Here is a 24,918-nt window from a genome sequence, read left to right as displayed (position 1 = left end):
ATTTTAATCACGTCATCTGAGTTTGCGATGGTATTAAAAATCTTTAGGTCATCAGCGTATAATAGAAAATTAGAGCGCTGGAAGCAGGTGAAAATATCGTTTATAAAAATTACAAAAAGTAACGGGCCAAGTATGCTACCTTGAGGCACCCCGGAGGTGACTGTGAATGGGTTTCAAGAGTTATTGTCTATAACCACAACACAGCCACGCTGGTGGAGGTATGATTTAATCCATGATAAAAACATCGAGTGGAAGCCCAAGCGAGTCAATTTAGAAATCAGGATTGAATGACTAACTTTATCAAATGCTTTTGAGAAATCGGTGTACACAGTATCAACTTGACAACGGTCATTAAAAGAAGATATGCAAAAATCAGAGAAGATAGATAGGTTTGTTACAGTGGATCTACCGGCCATAAAACCATGCTGATTTTCAGTGATTAGAGGTTTAACAGCAAAGTACATTTTTTGTTTCACGATGTACTCGAATAATTTTGAAACAGATGATAATTTTGCAATGGGCCTATAATTCGCGACATTGTTCTTGTTACCACACCCGAAATCGTCGTAGGGCATAGATCACTGCTAGCGTCTCTAATTAAAAGCTGGGGTATCCACTCTCTACTTCCGAGGTTCTTTTTGAAAAATAAGATACCGGGTGTAATTTCCCATCATTCTGTTTCTGTAATAAAATTGCCCCAAAGCCCTGGGTACTCGCGTCACAGTGTAATTCTGTTTCTTTGTTATGATTGTATATTGCTAATACTGGGCTTGATACCAATTTCTTTCTAAGCGTATTGAAAGTTTCCCTACAATCATTATTAAATTCGAATTTCTTGTTTTTCATAAGTAAGTTATAAAGCGGACGTGCTATTATTGAAAACGATTCTACAAATTTTCTGAAGTAAGAACATAACCCTACAATGGATTGCAACTTCCGATGATTTTTGGAGTTGGAAAATCTGTTATAGCTTTTATATGGTGTTCGGAAGGTCTTATACCCGTCACAGATACATTGTATCCGAGGTATTCTATTTCATCGTATACGAACTTGAATTTTTTCAGTTTTATCTGCAGCCCGTATTCAACTAATTTTTCTAATACTTTTTTGGGAAGATCGTAATGGCTTCGTATCTCTTTACTAGCGATAATGATATCATCCATATACACCATTATTTCATCCTTTTCTATAACCTGCTTAAGGATTTTGGTTATGAATCTTTGAAAAATGGCTGTTCCGTTTTTAGACCGAAAGGCATTCTTAGGAATTCGTATTGGCCATTTGGAACTACGAATGAGGCGTACTTAATGGATTCTTCGGCCATTTTGACGTGGAAAAAACTTGACTTGAGGTCTAAGAGTTTACCATAAGTGTGATTTTAGCCTCATAATCAATATTCGGAAGATCTTCAGTTTGTTTACCTACATAGGTGCTTTCTATCATTGACTTGAACTTTATTACTAAATCTGAGGGTAGCTTAAGGTTGATGTCGATTGTTTCTTTCAGAGTATCTATATTACAAATGTATCCATTTACTGGTTCGAGCTCCGAAAGATCTGAAGTATCTGTACTTTTGCCTTGTTTCGACTTAAGATGTTTTTTATTCTTAATTATCTGTAAGGTTTTAACGAAAAGTTTAGTTTTCATTGATAAAGTAATATTGAATATTTCAAGAAAATCTCTTCCTAGTAATAGTTTAAAAGGCATTAAAGTGTCTGCCAGAACAAAAAGTGACATTTTCTTTGTTATATTTTTGAATTTAATTAAAACTGAAATCCTTCCTAAAGGTTTTATTTTTGACTGCCCGATGCATCTAAAGCTCTTGATATTATCTTCTTGTCGCACGTAACTTGTATTTGTGCTCGATTCTTCACGAAACTATTGGGGCTACCCGTATCGAGTAAAGAAAAAAATTTAGCATACTTAAGGGTGTTTCTATACGTAGATGCAAAAGCGACACTTACTGATTCCTGGAATCGTATAAAGGTTTCGTCATCTTCCATTACTACCACAGTTCGTTTTGGGCATTGGTTGTGATCATGTTCCGTTTTGTCGCAACAGAAGCAGGATCCTTTCTCCCGTCTTTCCCTCTTGCAGTCTCTTGCCATGTGCCCATAGCGCAAGCAGTCATATATTCGAAACACCTTATGTTGGTTTCGTCAATGTTGCTTCGTAATCTGCCTGAGATGTTGGTATTCTTGCTTTTTAGCTTTTCATATTTTGGTATTAACGACATCAGTGCCTGCAGGGTGGATATACCACCAAAAATCAACGCGCTTCCAGTGTTGTCACGTAGACCATCTACGATGAATTCCACCAGCTCCTCTTCTTCTGTCGGAGCGGCTTGTGCGATTTCTTGCATCTTGCTATATACATGTAAAACTAATAAAATTTATGTATCTTGGTGTTTTTTGGGAAAAAATAAATATAGCATTACGCCCTTGGAAATGCCAAGGAATTTGGCGAAACGTCGTGCTGAAGGTGGAATAATCGTATTTTATTTGCACAATGGAAATTAATAGATCCGAGCAGCTTATAAAAAACTAAGAATTTACCAACAAACTGGTCGGAAAAACTATACAAATTAACATTTACGGGAAGCCAGCCGGTAAACTACATAAGGATCATTTATATTTTTTTCAACAACAACAAGCACTAAAAATTAAATACTACTACAACCACATGAAGTACAAATATGGTGAACATACTTGCATGTACCTCAAACACTACAGTAAGCAAAAAATCAATTTAGCAAAACAAATGGAACAACTCAAATTTTTATTAGAATGTAAACGATACGGGCTTATACCAAACCATCTATACATTAAAAAGCACCATAATAGAAACAATGTCGGGTAAATTGAAACAACAAAGAGATAAAACTTATCACAATTTCTTTCTAAAAATACTTTACATCGAAATTACACAAACAAATATTAACATAAAAACTAATAAAGATGCATTATACCACGCGCAACAACAAATACGTAAGACCCTCAGCAAGGATGAATTCGATGCAGTCATCGCAAAACAAAACATCCTTAGCAAAAAGATAAGCAAGCAGAAAAAGAAGACACTGTCCTCCAAAATAGGGAGACTCAAGCAGGAACAAATACAAAAGTTAGGAGGCAATATCAATAGCGAATGGTTTGTTCACACTACAGAAATAGAATTTCCCGACGATGTTGTGGTTGTTATCTTTAGGCAAAAAATTCACTGTACCAACAACCAAGGATAATTTTCCGGCCATACACACGATAGCCGAGATGGAACAAGTTTTTGAGACATTAGAATCAGAAAATGAAAAAGAGGTAGCAAGGATCAAATTGTGCAGTAGAATAATGCAGTTTAAACACAACATCAAACATAATCCCGGGGAAAAGTTCATACTCGAAACATACAAAAAAACGAAGGCTTTTTTTAAGAAAACACAAAGAAGACATAATCGTGACAGACGCGGACAAAGGTAACAAAACCGCCGTTCTATACAAATCGGATTGCAAACTGAAAATGGACAAGCTACTAGGAGATAAGAAACTTACAAAGTAATAAGAGCCGATCCTACTAACATACTACAGAGGAAAAACAGCAACATGGTAAACGAACTCTACAAATACAAATATATCAGTTTAAGAGAAAAATATCAATTGAACAGCAGAGCAGCAACCGCCCCACGTCTGTATTGATTGCCGAAAATTCATAAGCTTGATTGTCCTTTGCGTCTTATTGTTTCGTTCACCAATGTTCCATGTTATAATTTGTCCAAACATGTAGGAAATATTCTCAAAACTTTAATTTCGACTTACTACAACAAAAAAATTCTTTAGAATTTAAAGAGAGATTAAACAATACAAATATATGTTATGTAGAAATTTTTCATGTCGTCTCCTTATTCACTAACATACATACAAACTTAGCTTCGAAAATTATAATACGAAAATGGGAAGAAATTGCAAAAAGTACAAGCATACCGAAAAGTAAGTTCCGCAACATTCTGGACTTCTGTCTCCAAGACAATAATTATTTTACATACAACAACAAAACATACACCTAAAAAATATAGAATGCCCATGGGCAACCCCCTTTCCCCAACTATAGCCGATATAGTCATGGACGATGTACTCACTAACTCCTTCATGGAATTACAAGAACATCGCAATATTAATATTAAATCCATAATGAAATATGTGGATGACATTTTTGTAATAATAAAAAGAGCAGACGCGACCATAATTTTAATCAATACCCTCAATAAATATCATACGATAATAAAATTTACTATCGAAAACGAAGAAAACAATAGCATCCCGTTTTAAGATACACGCGTATATAGAGTCAACAACAACATAACATTAAATTGGTATTCAAAACCAACTGCTTCTGGGCGCATCATAAACTGTTTGTCACCGATGGCTTTAAATACAAAATAAATACGGCAAAGTACTTTATACATAAATTATTCTCAATTAGCCATCAACAGTATCATGACGCTAACGTAAGGAACATTGAAAAGGCACTTAACCCTAGACGGTCATCCTTCCTCAATACGACTACGCACGATCTTATTTTCACTGTAAATATGTTTTTATTGTCCGTGTTGATCTCCGATTTCGTACAGCGATAGTCGGTTGTTTACTCTCTTTGAACGCACGCATAGAGAGGAGCACGCAAATCGTAAATAGATTTTTTTTTCGGTTTTGTTTTACGGCGTAGTCAAATTGACGAGGGATGACGTTTATGTAACTTTCAGGTTCTGGTGGTATATTTTTCATGATCGACTAGTGATTTATTTCGTTTGCCACGACTACTAAGCAACTGTTAAATGATGAGGAAATAGAGAAGTTTCTCTCCTCGATCGATGACGATGAGTTGGAAAACGAAACTAGTGAATTAAGTCACAGAAATTAAGACACAGAAATAGATCAATACGAACGCACCTAAAATAGAAACTCGTCAGGTGGAGAAACTAGTGTGGATCTATGCGATTATGCTCATAATTCAAGCTCTTCAGATGAAGAAACTGAGGTGGATGAAGACGAAGTTCCCCTTAATATTTTAAAATCAAATTCTAATATTATATCATGCTCTAAAGTAATAGGAACAGGTGGCCATTATGCCAATTTTTCGGTATGTTGAACATTTTTTTTATAAATTTTGTTTTTTGTTTGTTATTTACACACACAAAATGTTGCTTCTCCTATTTAAGTTTAATTATTTAGTTTTAAGAAACTTAAAGACTTGTATGAGAATTCCTGCCACAAATTGTGATTTTTTATTTTTTAAAAGTCAATCCCTTAAAGTTTTAGCCAATTGATAGACGACTGTGAATTATTAATTTTAGTTAAAAGAATATAAGTTTTTCTTTTTATTTTGACTTGTATTTACCAATAATGAAATAGATAAAAAAAATAAAAGAAAACGCGTTCATTATTTCTACTCACACCCTTCTGAAAATGGATATAAAATAGGTCGTCGTCATAATGACGAAGGATGACGTTAATGTACAAAAAATAAGGATGACCGTCCAGGGTTAAAACTAATAATTATCCCGACTACTTAATAAATAGTTTAATTGAACAAAAACAAATGAGCATAAGAAACAGAACACAAAAAACACCAAATATAGATAATAATAACCCGACAAAGCAATATTTCAGCGTCACGTACATTCCTAGGTTCACAGAAAACTTAGCACACGACATTATAAACACACCTAACACAACACTCATACAGATCAAATTGCACTTTGGCTACTTGTTTTACAAATTTTGTTTTTGTAATATAATAGAGATACACCAACAAAGCAACATAGTGTATGAAATACCATGCAAAGGGAACCAAAACAACAACAATTTTTGCGACAAAGTCTATTTGGGCACGACCAAAAGGAGATTCGGCACGCTGAATAGCTGAGCATGGAGCCGACATACGTAAACAAAAGCCCAGTACAGCATTATCACAGCATGCCATAGACAACAATCATATATTCGGCTTTGATAACGCGAAAATCTTAGATAAAGAAATAAGAACAAAAACCAGATATACATTGGAGAGCCTAAGAATTTTGCAAAAAAGAGAAAAGAGCATAAATTTAAGAGAGGACAGTGGCAATATTTCCGCTGCATATTTAGTTTGTCTATAATTTAAGTTTAGTATGACAATTGTACCACACAAGATGGTATCTTTCCCTTTTGCTTCTTTTTTATAGTGTTGATTGTTTGTTTAGTTCAGTTTTAAATTTTCTAATATAATTTCAACCACCACATTTTATTTTAAGTAAAAATAAAAATTCACAAACAAATTTTTTGTTCATTGTTGTTACTTTTATGTCCAGTGTCATACAACTATATACATGTAAAACTAATAAAATTTATGTATCTTGTTGTTTTTTGGGAAAATATAAATATAGCATTACGCCCTTGAAAATGCCAAGAAAATTTGGCGAAACGTCGGGCTGAAGGTGGAATAATCGTGTTTTATTTTCACCACGACAATTAATAGATCAGAGCAGCTTATAAAAAACTAGGAATTTACCAACAAACTGATCGGGTAAATTTTACATATACTTAATTAATATTAGTAAATTATTCGCTATTTAAATAACAAATATAAATTAAATTACGACTTTTAGGTTAGGTTAGGTGGTAGCTGCCCTGATAGGGGAAGCTTACTTAGACAACATGAAGGTCCATTGTGATACCACAATAAAATAACGGTGACGTAGCTTTAGCTACTTAGAGAATCGTTGGTGGTAAGGATAGTTCCGAATTTTACCGATCTCAGTCTTGGATAAATCCTCCGGAGATCCAGGTGAATCGCAGCCGAAGTAATTTCGCCTAGTTCTGGCAAAAGCTTAGCAATGAAGCATAAAATGAGGCGATGATTTCACCTCATCGTCTTAAATACAGCTACAGCAGTATGGGGTTTCCAGTATATTGAGACGTACCGCATGGATTCCATTTATAGGTGAGCCTTAGTGAACCCAGGGCCTAGATAATCTTAATTATATAATAGTTCGATGCAGTCGCAGGCCAGGTCAGGTACTCCCAGACCACCCTCGATCGCACTGTAGTTGAACTCAAGGCCTTGATAGCCGCTTGGCTATCAGAGTAGATGTTAGATTCCTTAATCGTAGTAGCACTGGATATCACTTCATCCACCGCATCCTTAATCGCAGCAACTTCCGCTTGAAAGACGCTGCAGTGATCAGTCACACTGAACTTGCGGCTTACATTTAGCTCTTCACTAAAGGCCGCCCCACCAACCTTTCCGTCCGACTTCGACCCATCCGTGAATCAGTTAACCGGTCCCCTGCCACAGATGAGTCCTCTTCCCCATTTCTCTCTCGGGGAATGACTGGGATGACGAACGTGGTAAGAAGGCCAGAGTGTCCGAAGTCAGAAAGCTCATGTCACGAAGCCTTACCAACGACCGGGCCGCGGCCGCCTTTTCCGCAATATCTATTGGATGTATTTTCAGCATGACATTCAATGCCAAGGTAGGTGTTGTGTTAAGGACGCCGCTGATATCAACCAGCGCCGTCCGCTGCATTGACACTAGCATTTTGGTGGTGGTCGCCATGTTAAGTGCATTTCACCAGACCAGCACCACATAAAGCAGAATCGGTACAGTGTACTGCTCCTGGCGAGAGCCCCCATCTCTTTCCGATAGCCCCCCTGTAGCAGTACAAGGCAACCGCGGCATTCCTGGCCCTATCTTCCACATTGTGTTTCCAGGACAGTTTCTTGTCCAAAACAGTCCCCAAATATTCAAGTATCAACGGTACCCCCCAATCGAGGGAGTTCTGAAATCGGGCATCTTATATTTCCTTGTAAAAAGAACCTGTTCTATTTTCCAGGGTTGACAGTCAGTCCACATGAGCTTCAAGCTGCACAAGAACCTCGTTGACTACCACAACCCAGAGCAGATGAGATAGAACACCTCCCTGTAGCGTGCCCTGCACACCATCCTCTCAATTATGGCCCCTCCCCACTCCTCTGCGAGAGTTCTGCTGCAGAGAAGTTTGTTGATAAATTCAACCAGAGCTCTCTTTACTCCTAAACCAACCAAAACTCTTTCGATTGCCCCTGTTAAGACGATGTTAAAAGCCCCCTCGATGTCTAGGAAGGCACCCAGAGCAAACTCCTTTTGTTCTAGGGCCCCTCTTTTTGCTTTACAATCAAATGGAGAGCCGTTTCCGTTGATCTGCCTTTACAATAGGCACGTTGCAAAACCGACAGTAACCCCCGAGGAATCCTTTCCCGTAGGTACAAGTCAATCAACCGCTCAAACGTTTTAAGAAGAAATGCCGAGAGATTGATTGGCGTGAAATCCTTAGGTGTTACACGAGAGCTTCTGCCGGCCTTTGGAATAAAAATAACCTTGATGGTGTTCCAAGACTTCAGTATACATCTAAACCTAAGGCAGTTAGTGTAAATGGTGGCCAACTACCGGCAGGAAGCCCCTAAAGACCTTTTAAGTTACGAAGGAATGATGCCATCCCGGCCCGGAGACTTATAGGGCTTGCACGAACTTATAGCCCAGGTGATTTGACTTTCCTGGATGGCCAACGATCGCCGACTGTGCAGGCTGAGATCTTTGCGCAACTGGGACGTCGGGAAAATTATTATCCACTAAAAGCTTTATCATCCCTTTGATATCCTAAAGTACGGGATTCCTAGAGAGTATTTTTCTAACCCTCGCGGATTTATTGCAGCCTTCCACGTTTTCGCAGAAGCTTCTCCATGAATCCAGCTTGGCTATCATTTTATATTCATAAATCCCCAGACTCACCTTAAATAGCTTTAGCCAGAGGGTAGGTTACTCCTCCTACCTCCTACTGGACGCTCTTAGGTCTTCAAGAGAATGAGACCATCAGGACAGCTTGCCCTTCCCCCTGTAAGTTTTCTACCAGAACGTCTATCTCAGGTTCGGACAGGTCCGAAATAACGGCAGGCGCCGCAGGTAATAGCTCCTTCTGCTAACGTTCGAATCACTAAACTTTTGAATAAATAAATCCACTATTCAGTAATGCAAAATGGCCTTTATTAAAGTACTTCACAATAACACTTCTATTGCTCGCCAGATAGCGTCTTAAAACAAACTGATGGTCGTGCCTCTACTGTTGCTGCCTCTACTGTTGCTATTGTTTGGCCAATGAAGAACTACTCCGTAGGGCTTGATCTTGACGGATTGGCTTTGCATAATCAGTATCGTCTTGACGTTTCACAACAGTAGTGCGCGCTGTCTTGAAACCACCCTTGCATTCTTTCTGGAAAATTCTTTCAGTCGTTTTATTGCGTCCATTAGGGTTTGTCAATCCATCTAAACAGAAATAAACAAATTTATTGACATCAAAATGGCATCAGCAGTTGTAGCATTTATGTTATTGAAAGAGTTGTCAGAGACAGCGTAATTAAAAATATTTCTTAATGTGGGTTTCTAATGGTGTATTTGCAGTTACATTGCATATTATCGCATAAACAAAGAGGCTTTCCGAATGGTATTGGACACCATTGAAGGCCGCTTAACTCGCTCGAAAGTTCTGCCAGTGCTGCAACTAGCAGCTACGTTACGATTTTTAGCTGAAGGACCCTATCAAAGATCAGTTGGCATGGATTCTAGCATGAGTGTAGGTAGAAGCACGGTTCAACGATTTTAAATGATGTGCTTCGTGAAGCCCTTCACAATATATGGATGCTTCTCCATAAATTCAGTAAAAATACTGTTTTGCATTGAATTTTTGTGCTTTCCCCTATTAAGAATAAAAATACATGTAAATTTACATTCATCTTTATAAAAATAAACCTTTATTTACTTCATATATGTAATACTCCTATATTGCTACAAAAGGCTAGGTACATTCTCAAACATCAGAGTGCCGATATATTGCTGTTTAAATGTTTTTGTTTTTGTATTCAATAATCGAATGTACCTAAATTGAAATTTTTTCTTGTCACACTTATGCTGCTACGATCGCAAAAATTGTATAGCCTGTCAAAACACATCGCGAGCGTTTTCTATTAGCAATACAGGAGTACTACATACATGATTTACTTACATTTTTAGAAAATACTCAACTGCAAGAAAATACAACTATAAAAAAATGAAATCCAACAGCATTTAACTGATTGAATTGTTTCCGATAGCAAAATCGTTATTATCGGATTCTGTAACACCTAAAACCGACACTAATTCCAATTCGAACATTAAACCGATAACATTGGATTTCTTGACACCAAAGTAATTTTTTTGTCGTTTTTAAATCCGATTCCGACAACAATTGGATTCCATGACAGCCCTGAATATTTTGTATGTGCTTCGGCGACTTTTACGCATGTTCGTAAAGCGCGAAGACAAAATCCGAACGGCGATGTTCTGATATGATCGATAGATGCGCTTCGGCGACTTTTATTGTATGCGCACGAGAGCTTGGACGACGCTTCATATCAGAATACTGAGCACGCATACATTTGTATTGATGTTATGGAAGCCTGCCTAAACAGTAACAAATTGGTAGTGTTTTATAATGCATATACAGTTTTTGTTTAATCTATTGGCATTACATGAATTGACATCATTAGGTAGCTCGTTGTAGCATTTTAATCACGTATAATACAAGTTACATTTATTTGCTTCGGTTTTATAAGTAGGTAGGTTGAAGTTATTTTTGCATCTAGTATTTATAGAATGCATATCTTTTACATATTTGATGTTACTCTTTAAGTACGCAGGCAAATTACCGTATTGTAACGAATTTAGGGAAATTCCGCTTATTTGAAACCTTCTGCTAACGTTCGAAGCGCTAAACTGTTGAATAAATCACTCCAATAATCCGTATTACAAACTGGTCTTTATTTAAATTACTTTGGGAGCAGTACTTCACAATTAATCTTCACAACCAATAGCGTGTTTAAATCAAAACTGATTCATCATTCCTCAGCTTGCGCTGCTTTTATACTCTCTGTTGCCTCGTCCGCATATTTATCCAAAGGTCTAGTCATTTCGCAAAAATGTATTCGAGAACAACTGCACTTCCTGCTTGGTTACCAGCCATATACATGTATATTTGTAGTGTATAGTTTTCCACTAGCCATATGCGTGTGTATGTGGAGCATTTACTTCGGTGGATGATTGCATATGTATGCGTGATATATCTCTTCGTCGCCTTCTATATATGTGTGTAAATGATGATTAATGTGTTCATGTACACAAGTGTGGCATGGTCATAAGAGTGGCTGCTTGTTGTTGCGTGATTATTTACTAACAGCCTAGTGATGTCAACATTCGTCACACTGCCCTCCACCTAAGTCTGATCGTACCGATCAGACAAATCTCTCGATCTAATCGCTGCTAGCCTCTCCAAATGAACCATCCTTCTATTTCATGGTTTCTCAATTGTTGGTATGCGGTAGATGACATCACTGATCTGCTTCACAACTTTGTACGGGCCTTCCCAGCTACATTGAAATTTTGAATGAACACCTTTCTACCGGTGAGGGCTGTATAACACTACCAAATCTCCCTCCAGGAAACCTTCCGAATTGTTGTTCTTGTCCTACCTGTGTTTCATCTTAATACTCATTATCCTGGATCGTTCCCTCACACTCCGTTGTTTGGCCAATGAACTACTTCGTAGGCCGTGATCTTGACGGATTGACTTTGCATAATCAGTATCGTTTTGACGTTCGGCCCTGATTTGCTTGGCCCATTCGTTCCATCAACCTTTGCCCGATCTACTAAGAAGTCCACTCCCAATATGACTTCATCAACAATTTATGCCACAACCAATTTGTGCAGAACCGAGAACTTCCCAATTAAGACTTCACATACCACTTCTCCATGGACTTGGTTATACTTGCCAGTGACCGTACGCAACGTTGCTCCAGGTCATAGCAAATCAGATCGGATTAAGGAATGAGATGCGCCCGTATCTACAGTCAGTACACGCTCCTTTCCATCCACATATCTTCCAACTGTAAGACTGCTCGACTTTCCGATTTGTGATACAGAGATAGCGGACATTCAACAGCTGGAGTTATCTCCCGATCTTTACATCTGACTCCCATCTCCCATTCCCATCTCCTCCAGCTTAAGACCACCCATGCTATTGAAACGACTAGGATCAAGATCGCAATGACGTGCAATGTGACTTGGCTTCCCGCATTTGAAGCATTTGATTACTCTGTCACTCCGCTTTTGCGATCCTCTCAGCGCCTCCAATATTGTGTTCACCCAGTCTGGCCTTTTTACTTCCATACGATGAGCTTTTGTATGCGGGCTTACTCAAAAGTGACGCTGTTTCTTGAGTCAGTGCATGGGATACCGTTTCACCTAATGTTGGTTTTGGATTCGCATATGTAGCCCGTTTCGTTTCGACATCCCGTATTCCATTTATAAAGCTCTGCGTCCGCATTTGCGAGATGAACCAATCTTTTAACATTCGAAGCAAACTCCTGCAAAGTCTCTTTAGCTTTTTGGTAGCGGTTTTGCAACTCTGTTTGGTATATCTGCTTTCTGTGTTCGCTTCCGCATCTCATCTCTAGAGCGCTCAATAATGTTTCATAGCTCTTCCGTTCGTACTCTGGAATTGTCTATAAAATTTCAGCTGCAGGCCCTTTCAATGCCACGAACAGTGCAGCAACTCTATCTTTATAATTCCAGTTGTTCACTGCTGCGGTCTTCTCGAACTGTAGCTTAAAGACCTGGAAAGGAACAGCACCGTCAAAAGATGGAGTTTTCACCTTCGTATTACTCGCTGAAGCAGCGGGCGATTAAGTTGAAACTCCTGGATACGTCCTCTCAAAGCATCCATCTCGGCCCCGATTTTTTTCTCAAACTGCATTATTTTCTCGTCCATACCCGCTTCAAATTTTGTTATTTGCGACGACATTTCTGAAAATCGTGCCTCCTGTGCTTCCATCTTTGATGTTACTGTCGATGTTTATGCAGATATTGCAGCCAATATCATGTTCAAGTATGTGCTCGTAACTGTCTGCGATATTTCGTTTTTCTCTTCCATTTTTGTTGTTGTCTCGTTGCCGTGCTTGAAGTTCGATCTTATTGCCGGTTGTATTCAATCCACGGTTCTCCAACTCCTTTTTCAGTTGCTGGATCTTTAATTCACTTAACTTTGCCATGTCCAAGTTGTTTTCGAAATCTTCGGAATTTATTCAGCGATTCCTCTTCTGACACCAATTGTAACAAATTTATAGAAATTCTACTTATTTGAAACCTGCTAACGTTGAAATCGCCACAGTTATTATGTTCTTAATAAATTTCATAGTAAAATAAAAAAGTGGCTGTCTAAGACTGAGCCAATTATCGTTGAGGCATTCCTCTCATCCGACCTTTGCCGCTTCCTCGCTCCCAAATGTTGCTGCTCACCCGCATCGTTCGACGCCGATGAGTGATCGTCGAAGTCGCGCTGCAAATCTTCTCCACCAGGCGCCTATCACACAGAGCTTACCTTCACGGCGTGGATCGCCTACCTTTCCTGGCAGGCTTCAATTTTTCCAGGACTCCCGCTGTGAAAGCTCCTCGCGACAGGGCCTCTTACTGATGCTTGGCTGGTGCGTCGCATTGGCCGACTTTCTCCCTTTCCCAGTATCTGCCTAAGATGGGTCAGCATTGGGTGTTGGTTTCGACCCCCTCCGCTACCCGAAGTACCTATACCTATGGGGTTAGCCGATTGTGTAGTCGCCCTTCGACGGTCTCGTGATTATCTGTGCTAAGCTGGGAGGCCACGTGAGGCTTTACGCATGACCTTATGGGTAATGCGTTCAGAGCCAGACCGGATGCAAAGCGGGAAGAGTTCAACCGCACCTACACTACGTACCTTGAGGCCCGTCAAGGTTTTGACGGGATGTGGGCAGGTACAGCATTAACCCATCAGCCATTTCGATAGGGTTTCACCCCAGCTTACTAAGGTGCAGAATACCACACCTGCCAGCCCGAAGTCATCAAATCAAAAATACATAGTCAAAATCAAATCATTGTGTGGCGATCTTGAAACTTTACAGAGTACTCCCTCCCTTGAGCTCGGCACAATGACTCAGGGGTGTGGGTTTTATCGAGTTATCCTCTCTAGATCCGTTATCAGTAGAAGCAGGGGCACGTTTTTCATTTTCTGATTTGTTATATTTAAATATTTTCATTCTTGTTAGATATTTTCAAAAAAAAATGCATACACATACATTTAGGCGTAATTGTTAATAAATAAAATAAGTTTTATACACATACATAAATCCACGTGACTCCAATCTACCACATTTGGCCATCCTGCCTATTCTAAAAAATTGTATATTTGACGGCTTGAAAACGCGTGTTGCCATCTCAAAGCGTACGTGCTGAAAATTACAAAAATGTTTCAAAATTCCATAACTAACTGGGAACTGCGCCGACTACTGAATTACTACCAAGAATCGGAAGAGGATTTGTAGAATAATGTGCAGTTTTTCAAACTGATCCGGATCACTACTTCTGTTGCTCTTAAATGTGTGTAGTTGTACTATTTGTCATAAAATGTGGCGCTAAGTAACAACAAAAATAACAACGTAGCCCATCAGTTTTACATATTTATGTATGTTTGTTTAATGGTGTCTTCAGTTTATACTTATATTTAAGAATTCATGAGCTTAACACCGGCTTATAATAATTGAATTTCAATTATTATGTTTTCTAAGAGAAACCGGTGTTAAGTTCATGAATTCTTAAATATAACCCATCAGTAATTTATCAACCAAGTCAGTGACCGAATTGCACTGAGTTATTTACATTTGGTGAAGAAAATTATAACGAAGACAACAACACAGCTATACGAATGAGGAAAAGCACAGCATTTATTAATAGCTTCGTTCTGGTAGTCCAGTTTTCTGTTGATTTTGCAAATTTTGCAAATTTTGCGAATTAGGGTTATCTAAATAATAAAAAACCAATGTTCAGTACAAAAAAGCCTACCCCAAAGGTGGCCTTAAACTGTGATTGAAAAACTGTTCAGTGGTTTATCTGGAGTTTAAATTTGACTAGATTTTAAGTAAACTTAGTTTAAGCCAGACCTGTTAAATTTCAATTAGCATTAGTAATCAATTAATTAGATGCCTATTTTAATGGCCAATGATTATTTCAATTGTTTTCTGACAGAAGCAATTGCTAATTGATTACCATTAGAAAAAAATCATGATTTTTTCCGATTATTGAAAATAATCAAAATGATTACTTTTGATTATTTTAGATTTTTTTTTTTTTTTTTTGATTTTTTTTGATTATTTTTGATTATTTTTCCGCTTTGTTGAAAGAAAAAATTTCGTTTGTTGCATGCACGGGATAATTTCTACATACAAGTACATTTTAGGATGCAATAGTAAATCGTAAGCGCTTATCGAGGCGAATATATACATGCAACATATAGGGCGAATAGTATATGAGCGTTGATTGAAACATACAAACTCCGGTAAGTATACACACATCTGCATATTTTACTACACTCATTTTATAAAATAACTAACAAACCCGTCAGACGTTGTTCTGCCCTAAATTTGGTCTATCTGCATACATTTTAATAAGCTTTTTCTCTCTAACTCTGCCCTCCCCTCTTCACTTCTTCTTAATCATTTTATTCACTCCTCCCTCCGTCTTTTTCGCTTCATCTATCTCCATTTTCGTCTCACTATATCTCTTTCTCAGTCTCCTTATCCCTCTTTGCTCTTCTCTCAAGTTTCCCATTCTTCCTCATCCCTTATTGCCAGTCCCAGAGGGTGGTATGTATTTTGTTCCAGTCCCATTCCGAGTTCCAGTCCCACTACGAGTCTCAGTCCCTATCCTAGTCCTAATCTCATTCCCAGCTCGTCTCTGGTCTACTTCCCCGAAAAAGGATCGTAAATACTAATATAGGCAAATTTATATACCAAATTTCAGGCAAATCGAATAGGACGTATGTGTAAATAGGTATGTGGGTATTATCAAGTCATGCTTTTTTTCGGCTTCGCATGCATATTTATCAGTTTTGCCAGGTTGATGCGACTAAATCGAATATCACAATGAAAATTACGTTAAAGCACTGAGAAACAGCTTTCATTTGATATCCATATTACACACATATACGGTAGGAAAAATAGCGAAAAAGTTATATTTTACACAACGAACCTGCAAATATTTAAATAGAAGGTATAAAATCATCGTCTACAGATCTATAATCGAACCTCATTTTATTTATTGCCCAACTATATTTTTCATCTTGCGAGATAGTCAGATATACAAGCACAAAAGCAACAGAACCGAGCTATGAGATTCATTCTCAAAAAACGGTATGACACACCTATCAGAGACATGCTATGCTCTCTTAATTGGCATAGCATTAGACAGCAACTTTTTTATTACACCATGAAATTTATTAAAAACATAATAGAAGGAACTCTGCCTGCGTATTTGAGGACTAATATAAAATATGTAAAAGATATGCACTCTGTAAATACTCGTAATAAAAATGATTTTAATCTGTCGGCTTATAAAACTGAAGCAGACAAGTGTAATCTGTATTATAAAGGTCTTAAAGCCTATAATGAACTATCGAATGATATTAAATCATGTCATTCCAATAAATTTAAACAAAAATTGTACATTTATTGCAGAACACCACCAATTGAGTGCTGGACAGGCGGGCTTCCATAGCATCGATAGAAGTGCAGCGAAACTATTCTGCTATGTAGCGCCAAGACCTACAAGCTCTTGTACGCATACAAAAAAGGTTGCCGAAGCACATACTGAAACGCATCACTCGATTAACTCAGTGCATCGCCGTGCAGATGTTGCCTTCGCGCTTTACTAACATGCGTAAAATGCCTACATACTACACTAGCACAACACTTTGTTCGCATGATCTGGAAGTCTCCCATCCATAGTACTCCAAGGTAGGACATAGATGTAACTATTCTAGATTGCATAGTCCAGAAGACAATTATAAACATGTAAAATAGATTTAAGTTAGGCTTAGGAAAGCCGTAATAAATAAATAAATTACATTACATTACACATTCTACACTCAGAGAAATAATCGTTCTAAAACGAACGAAACAAGTTCAAAATTAAGAACATTCGTTGACAAAAGTCTGTTAAGTACGTTTTTTCTTAACTCGTGACCGATGGGCTTGTTTTAAGAACAGTTTCTCCAAGCACGCCGTTCGTATTTTATGACCACTTTGGTATTGATGTGTTAACCTTCTGTGCTCATTTGAAGGACTACTTGGGCTTAATTTAAGATATTTCGTTCTCACGCTTCGAGAACGATTTGTGGTCGATTTAACATTTTTCGGTCTCAATTCAAGAACGTTTTGTGCTTAATCATTGGTGGGAGTGGGAAGGTACCATTTATTTATTTTTTTTTTATTAATAAATAATTTGTTTGGCATTAATAAAATATATTAATAACAAAAAAATTATTATTAAAATTCCAAAAGGTTAGAAAAAACGCATGCATGCATTTTTCATATATTTCTCATATCGAGAAATTCTTCTTATTTGATGATGCAATCTGATTATATTGTGACGAATATGAGTGACACTAAGTGATACCCACATCTCTAGTATGATGCTAAGTAAATGAAGTCACAACAACAATAAAGCAGACAGTCACTTGTATCTACATAAACGAATAAAACATTATGTCTACACATATGTACGTACACGCAGCAGAGAAGAGATGCTCCCAAAAGTATGCAATTGTAATTGTTGAAATGTCTCTCACAAATCAACGCATATTAGAAGCTATATACGTGCATCTGTAGTTATAATTATATGGCGGCAACAAGTAAATTCTGGAAGCACCTAGAAGATGCCACGAGGAAATCTCAGAATATAAAACCACCAGCGGTAGAGGCGCTACAATCAGTTTTTGATTAAGCACGCAATCTGTCGGGCAATAGTGGAGTTTCATTTAAGCTGTCAGTTTGGTTATTAAGCAAGCTAGTTGCAAAGTATAAGTGTTATTGTGAAGTACTTTAATAAAGGCCATTTTTCCATTATTCATTATTGGAGTTATTTATTCAACAGTTTAGCGATACGAACGTTAGCAGAAGATTGCAAATAAGAGGATTTGCCAGTAAATTCGTTACAATATATTTAAAACATTGCATAACAAGATTGAGAATTACCTGTGCATATATGAATGGAACTCAACGAAAAATAAGAGTTAAAAAAATAGAATATAAAAGAATTGTTTTAAAAAACTTCAGAGTTTGACGGTGATTGAACTCGCGCCACACGATCGCAACCGCAACATCATAGCCGCTGGGCCACTACAGCTGATTGATAGATTTTGCCAAATGTTGTAGTTAACATTGTAGTACACACTAATTATACCGTTTCTTTTTTCTTGAACTTAATTTAAGAACATTGTTCTTAATTTAAGAACATTGTTCTCATTAATAGAACATTTGTTCATATTTTAAGACCAGCCGTTCTCTTTTCAAGAAAATGGTTGTCAGTTCAAGAACAAGGATGTTGTTCTGAGAACAGGTCGTTCGTTTTTCAAGAACAAAAAAGTAAGAACATGACAAGCTTGAATTGCGTCTGGTGGTGCTGGATTTTAGAACGGCGTTTTCCTCTGAGTGTAGGGGTATCCGGGTCCACGTTTTGGCCTTTATCTCGAGACCATAGTCACCCAGCGGTATAAACTACTCTGTGCTAAAGCACACATCAACAGCTTCTATTTGATACCCATAATGTAAAAACACATCCTAGTGTTACCCTGGTCCACGTTTTGGCCTATATCTCGAGACCCTAGTCACCCAGTGGTATAAATTACTCTGTACTAAAGCACACATCAACAGTCAATTTTATACCTATAATGTAAAAACACAGCCTAGTGTTACCCTGGTCCACGTTTTGCCCTATACCTCGAGACCCTAGTCACCTATAGGTATGAAAACTACATGCACTAAAGCACTCATCAACAGTTTCAATTTGATACCCATAATGTAAAAACACATCCTAGTGTTACCCTGATCTCTCATCAAGAGCTTTCATTTGTTATCCTTCTTGTATAAACACTTTCTAGGGGTATCCGGGTCCACGTTTTGGCCTCAATCTCGAGACCCTAGTCACCAATAGGTATGAATACTACCCTGTACTAAAGCACTCATCAACAGCTTTCATTTGTTATCCATATTCTATAAACACATTCTAGTGGTACCCGGGTCCACATTTTGGTCTATATTTCGAGACCCTACCCACGGGTACGAAAAATACCCCGTATCAAAGTACTCATAAACAGCTTCCATTTGATGTCCACATTGTACAAACATATCCCAGGATTACCCAGGTCCACGTTTTGATCTCAAGACCCTATCCAGAACGGGATAAAAAGTATCCTATGTCTGTCTCCTGGTTCTAAGCTACCCCTCCACCAATTTTCAGCAAAATCTGTCCATCCGTTCTTGAGTTATAAATAGTGTAACTAACACCACTTTCTCTTATATACATATGTACATATATACATCACATTAGAAACTTCAAAAATAAAAGTATTTCTCCACTATTTAATGGATGTTATTATACAATCTACAAACTTCAATCACTCTATCTATTAAAAAAAAGCGCATTAAAATCCGTTGCGTAGTTTTAAAGGTTTAAGCATTCAAAGGGACATGGGACAGCAAAAGCGATTTTGTTTTATAATACGTATGTAGTGATAGTGATACATGCAAAAATACCAAAAAATAAAACTTTTTTGAAGAATTTTAAGGAAATGTTTAACATTTTTAACGAAAGATTATTTTTCAATAGATGTATGCATTCTTAACTATTTATGTTGCATTAACAATTAACCATTTATGTTGCATAAATATGTATGTACATACTTATGTCAAGCTGATATGATATGAAAATACATACATATGTACATTCATACATGCCTATAAACCTACGCCCGAAGTTAAATAACGCAGCGAATGCTATGTGCATATGTACGTATGTGTCGCATCATGCCTCACTCAAAAGCAATTAGCGCGCACAGTTGACACCGAACAATCACACACGCGAATTTTTTGGTAAAAATATTACTTTTTTTTAAACAATTTGGCTGATATGAGAAAGGAATCAAGTATTTTTTTGATGCAGAACGAAGGTAAATATTTCAAAGTTTTACTGAAAAGTAGAATTTTTCAAATCCACCTTTCCGTTTATGAGTTATAGCTGTGTAAACAAAAATTTTATGATTTTTTACTACATTTTGGCAATTTGCCACGCCCCTATAATATATACCTTCAAATTATATTAACTGTACCATCTCACATAGCAAAGCTTTCAAATGAAAAAAACCGTTTTAAAATCGGAGCATTCTGTGTGAAGTTATGTGCATACATGGCATTTAGTGACTTTATTTTATAAGATTTACTAGCACAGACCCCGCGAACTTCGTTTCGCCGAAAACAAGTTAGATATAACTGAAATACTTTTTGAATCCTGTTGAGCAGCTTTAAATTGTTCATTGTGGTTTTATTTTATTTTATAAAAGGCTACATAATTACAGAAGTTATTAAAAAAATGGCTTGTGAAAATCAAATGAAATATGGATATGCAGTCATGTTAGAACAATATCAGCAGCAATTATTTAGAAAAAGTCATTGCAATGCTCTTTGATAAACAACCGTTTTGGTTTTTCCGTCTTGACTGAAAATGAATAACGCTGAAGGCTTACCAACTCTTGAACATCCAACGTAAAGCTGTCCGTGCGAAAAAATTGGATATTCCAAGTCTTATTCACAAACCTTGAAAGATTGGGCTTGCGCTTTATTAAGTCGCACGGAAAATTGAAGGCGTTTAAACTCAAATGGCATATCAGTTGGTATCATGGGAATTCGTGGAATCGAACCCCGGTACATCGAGTGAATTTAGAAATTCTGTTAGTTAACAATATCTTCTTCATGGATGACAGTATCTACTGACTTGTATGATATCAAGTCTCCAATTATTTGCGACTGAATATTTGCATTCATTTCGTTGACATCTTTATTTTTTCCTGCCAAAATAGCTCTTTCACTTAACCAAGCATGATTTTTGTAGTGCTCTCTTAAATTGGGAAAGACCTTCGCAACCAATTGTTCTTTGGTTTCAGTAAATTGGCAAAAGCTTTGGGGTAATGTTATCAATCCCATATTGTCAGCACGAATTTTACGATCTCCAATAGCTAGCAATTGTTGAACACGAATATTCGTTTCAAGTAAAATTTTTTTTTACAAACCTCCACAAATTGGAAGATTTCAAAGATCCATTTAGTTCATCAGCAGCAGTAGATTTTGGGATAACTGGCAATGTCTACCGAAAATCACCGGCTAACAATACCAAAACTCCACCAAACAAATTTTGATTTTGTCGTAAATCTTGTAATGTTCTTTCCGACGCTTCCAATGACTTCTTATGAGCCATGGTACATTCGTCCCATACAATTAAGGCACATTGTTGCAACACCTTTACCATTCCGAACGTCTTTGAAATGTTACAAGTCGGATGATCAATAAGTTGAACATTTAAAGGCAACTTAAGAATTCGCCGTTCGACCCCCATCCAATTCCAGAGGACGCTAGTGCTAATACAATTCTATTTTGTGATCGTAAAGCAGCCAAAAGCATAGAAATTAAAAATGTTAGTCCAGTTCCTCCAGTAGCATCCAAAAAATAAAATCCACCAAGCGCATGGGTTGGATTTTATATAAGGTGCCACGATTTTCAAACTTTTGTTGATTTGTATGGGTAGACGGGGTCCTAAAAATCACAAAATTATCATCCGCAACTCTAGGAAACTCTTAGTTTATGAAATATAAGCTTTTTAATTTCCAAATTTAGTAAAATTTCAACTTAAGTCCTGCACTTAAAATTCGGGTCGCACATGTCAATAGCGGTATCAAAAGACGCGTATTTGCGTCAAGATTCAAAATCCGAAAGCAGAAACTACATTTTTTATCTCGTTTAAAAGTTATTCGCGGAAAACCCGTCGGTACTATTGTCGTTTTTTTCGTTGTTGCAATTAAACAAACGAAAACAAATGAAGGTGGTGAATAGTGTTGCCAGCACTCGTAATCATAACGTGGTCGACTTCACAAGAAAGAAACCAGGACCAATAGGAAATATACACGACCCCTATACGTTCAATCATGACACAGGAAATAATACACTTAGTGCTACGTGAAACAAATCGTAAAGGCTGGGTGGTTGTTGTTGTTGGTGTTGTAGCAATGCTCGCCCCACCTAATAGCCGCGACCGATCACAAATTGTCATCAATATCCTCTAACGGGAGTCCAAGGAAACTTGCCGTTTCAACAGGGGTGGACCATAAGGATGGAAAGAGATGGTTGGTGTCATGTGGGGACACATTGCAAGCGGGGCATACATTTTGTATGTCGGGGTTGATTCTGGATAGGTAAGAGTTTAACCTGTTACAGTATCCAGAACGAAGTTAAGCAAGAGTGACACGCGTTTCCCTGGGGAGTATGCGTTCCTCTTCCGCGAGTTCTGGATATTTTTCTTCAAGTACTGGATTCACCGGGCAATTCCCGACATAAAGGTCCGAAGCCTGTCTATGGAGTTCACCAAGGACCTGCTTGTGTTTTTTCGCTTCATACGGCTGGGTTCTCAGGTGCCGTATTTCCTCAAAATGCTTACGGAGATGACTCCTTAGGCCCCTAGGCGGTGCTGGTTCGTCAATCAGATGTCTGTTGGGATGCCCAGGTTTCTGGGTATTCAACAGAAACTGTTTGGTCAGCATCTCATTTCTCTCCCTGATGGGGAGTATTCTCGCCTCATTATGCAGATGGTGTTCTGGGGACATAAGAAGACAGCCCGTGGCGATTCTGAGAGCAGTATTTTGGCAGGCCTGTAGTTTCTTCCAGTGGGTAGTTTTTAGGCTTGGCGACCATATGGGTGACGCGTAGCACGTAATCGGCTGGCTAATTGCTTTGTATGTGGTCATGAGCGTTTCTTTATCTTTTCCCCAGGTACTGCCAGCAAGGGATTTGAGGATTTTATTACGGCTCTGAATTGTCGGAACAATTGCGGTTGCGTGCGCACCAAAATGTAGATCCTGATCAAACGTCACACCCAAGATTTTGGGGTGTAGGACAGTCGGTAGCGTAGTGCCATCGACGTGGATGTTCAATATGGTCGACATTTGGGGCGTCCATGTTGTAAATAAGGTCGCGGAAGATTTAGTCGGTGACAATGCCAGGTTTCGCGAGGCGAAAAAACTGGAGAGATCAGGGAGATAGCCGTTTATTTTATTGCATAGCTCATCGATCTCTGGGCCTGGGCCTGTGGACATTATTGTGCAGTCATCGGCGTAGGAAACGATTGTGACTCCTTCCGGTGGTGAAGGTAGCTTAGATATGTAGAAATTAAACAAAAGTGGGGATAGGACACCCCCCTGTGGCACCCCTTGTTTAATTCTCCTTGGTTTTGATGTTTCGTTTCTGAATTGCACCGATGCCTGCCGACCACCCATATAATTTGCGGTCCACCTTTTAAGACATGGGGGAAGGGTAGACCCTTCCAGGTCTTGCAGTAATGAGCCATGGTTGACCGTATCAAAGGTTTTTGATAGGTCTAGCGCTACGAGTACTGTTCTATGGTGGGGGTATTGATTCAAACCGCAATTTATCTGGGTGCTAATGACATTTAGCGCGGAGGTGGTGCTATAGAGTTTTCTGAAGCCATGATGATGAGGGGCTAGCTGCAAATGTGCTTGGAAATAAGGGAGCAAAATGGCTTCAAGCGTCTTTGCCACTGGCGATAGGAGAGATATCGGACGATATGACTCACCTACGTTAGCTGGTTTCCCGGGCTTTAGTAGCGGGACCACCTTGGCCATTTTCCTTTTCTCAGGTATGGCAAAGGTGGAGAGAGACAGGTTGAAGACATGCGCTAAATATTTGAAACCCTCTTTCCCTAGGTTTGTAAGCATCGGCATGGCTATGCCGTCTGGGCCCACTGCTTTGGATGGTTTAGCGCGACCTCAACCTCTCTAGCGGTGATGGTGATTGGTGACGCGCTGAATTTGTGTTTACGTGCGTGTCTATTGGCTCTCCGTCTATCTTTGTCGACCGTAGGATGCATTATATATTGTCGGCAGAAAGCGCTCGCGCATTTTTCCGCATCCGACAGCACCTTATCGCCAAAGGCGATGGAAACTTTGTCTTTGTGCTTAGTCGGATTCGATAGGGACTTTACGGTGGACCAAAGTTTACCTACACCGGTAGAGAGGTTACAACCTCTTAGGTGCTCTTCCCATTTCGCCCGCTTGTGTTCGTCCACAAGCAATCTGATGCGTTGGTTTATATCCCTTATTTGGGGGTCGCCTGGATCAAGCTGTCTTATAGGGTCGCGTTCCCTCGCTAAGCTCGCGGCCTCCGCCGGGAAGTGGGGCCGGACTTCGGGAATTCTCCCGGCGGGAATGAAATGTACCGAGGCGGATTCAATGACCTTACGGAAGGCACGCTCCCCTTGGCGGGCATCAGTCGGGATAGGGAGGGCAGCAAAGCTGCTGTCTGTTGCAGATTTATATTCTTCCCACTTTCATTTTTTGAAGTTTATGAAAGTGCGTTTTTCGGTGACGATGAAGTCGGCGGTACGCTCGAACGAAATAAGTATGGGCAGGTGGTCGGATGCCAATGTTACCATCGGCTGCCAGTTGACGCAGTTTACGAGTTCTGCGCTCACGATTGAGATATCTGGCGAGCTATGACAGCTTCCTACCATACGTGTGGGGGCGTCTCCGTTTATTGTGCAGAACGTCGTTTCTTCTATTTGATCCGCCAACATCTCACCCCTACTGTCCGCCCGCAAGTTTGAATGCCATAGGTCGTGATGGGCATTGAAATCGCCTAAGATAATGCGATTGTTGCCAGTGAGTAAGGCCTCGATTTTAGGGCGGTA

General features: G+C 38.7%; 2 protein-coding genes across 2 annotated transcripts in view; one reads left to right on the top strand and one right to left on the bottom strand.

The window, feature by feature from the left end:
• Positions 1 to 24,918, top strand: part of LOC137240356 (uncharacterized) — a 75,947-nt gene that overhangs the window by 26,620 nt on the left and 24,409 nt on the right. The gene's annotated exons all lie outside the window — the stretch shown is intronic.
• LOC137240354 (UPAR/Ly6 domain-containing protein crok) overlaps positions 9,024 to 24,918 on the bottom strand; it is a 140,033-nt gene continuing 124,138 nt past the window's right edge. Inside the window, exon 3 of the mRNA XM_067766469.1 lies at positions 9,024 to 9,324. Within this exon, the coding sequence (XP_067622570.1) occupies positions 9,143 to 9,324 (182 nt within the window). The 3' untranslated portion in view covers positions 9,024 to 9,142. The remainder of the gene's footprint in view (positions 9,325 to 24,918) is intronic.

This window comes from Eurosta solidaginis, chromosome 2 (genome assembly GCF_040869045.1).
Source record: "Eurosta solidaginis isolate ZX-2024a chromosome 2, ASM4086904v1, whole genome shotgun sequence".
NCBI lineage: Eukaryota > Metazoa > Arthropoda > Insecta > Diptera > Tephritidae > Eurosta > Eurosta solidaginis.
This window is presented reverse-complemented; position numbering and strand designations above follow the sequence as displayed.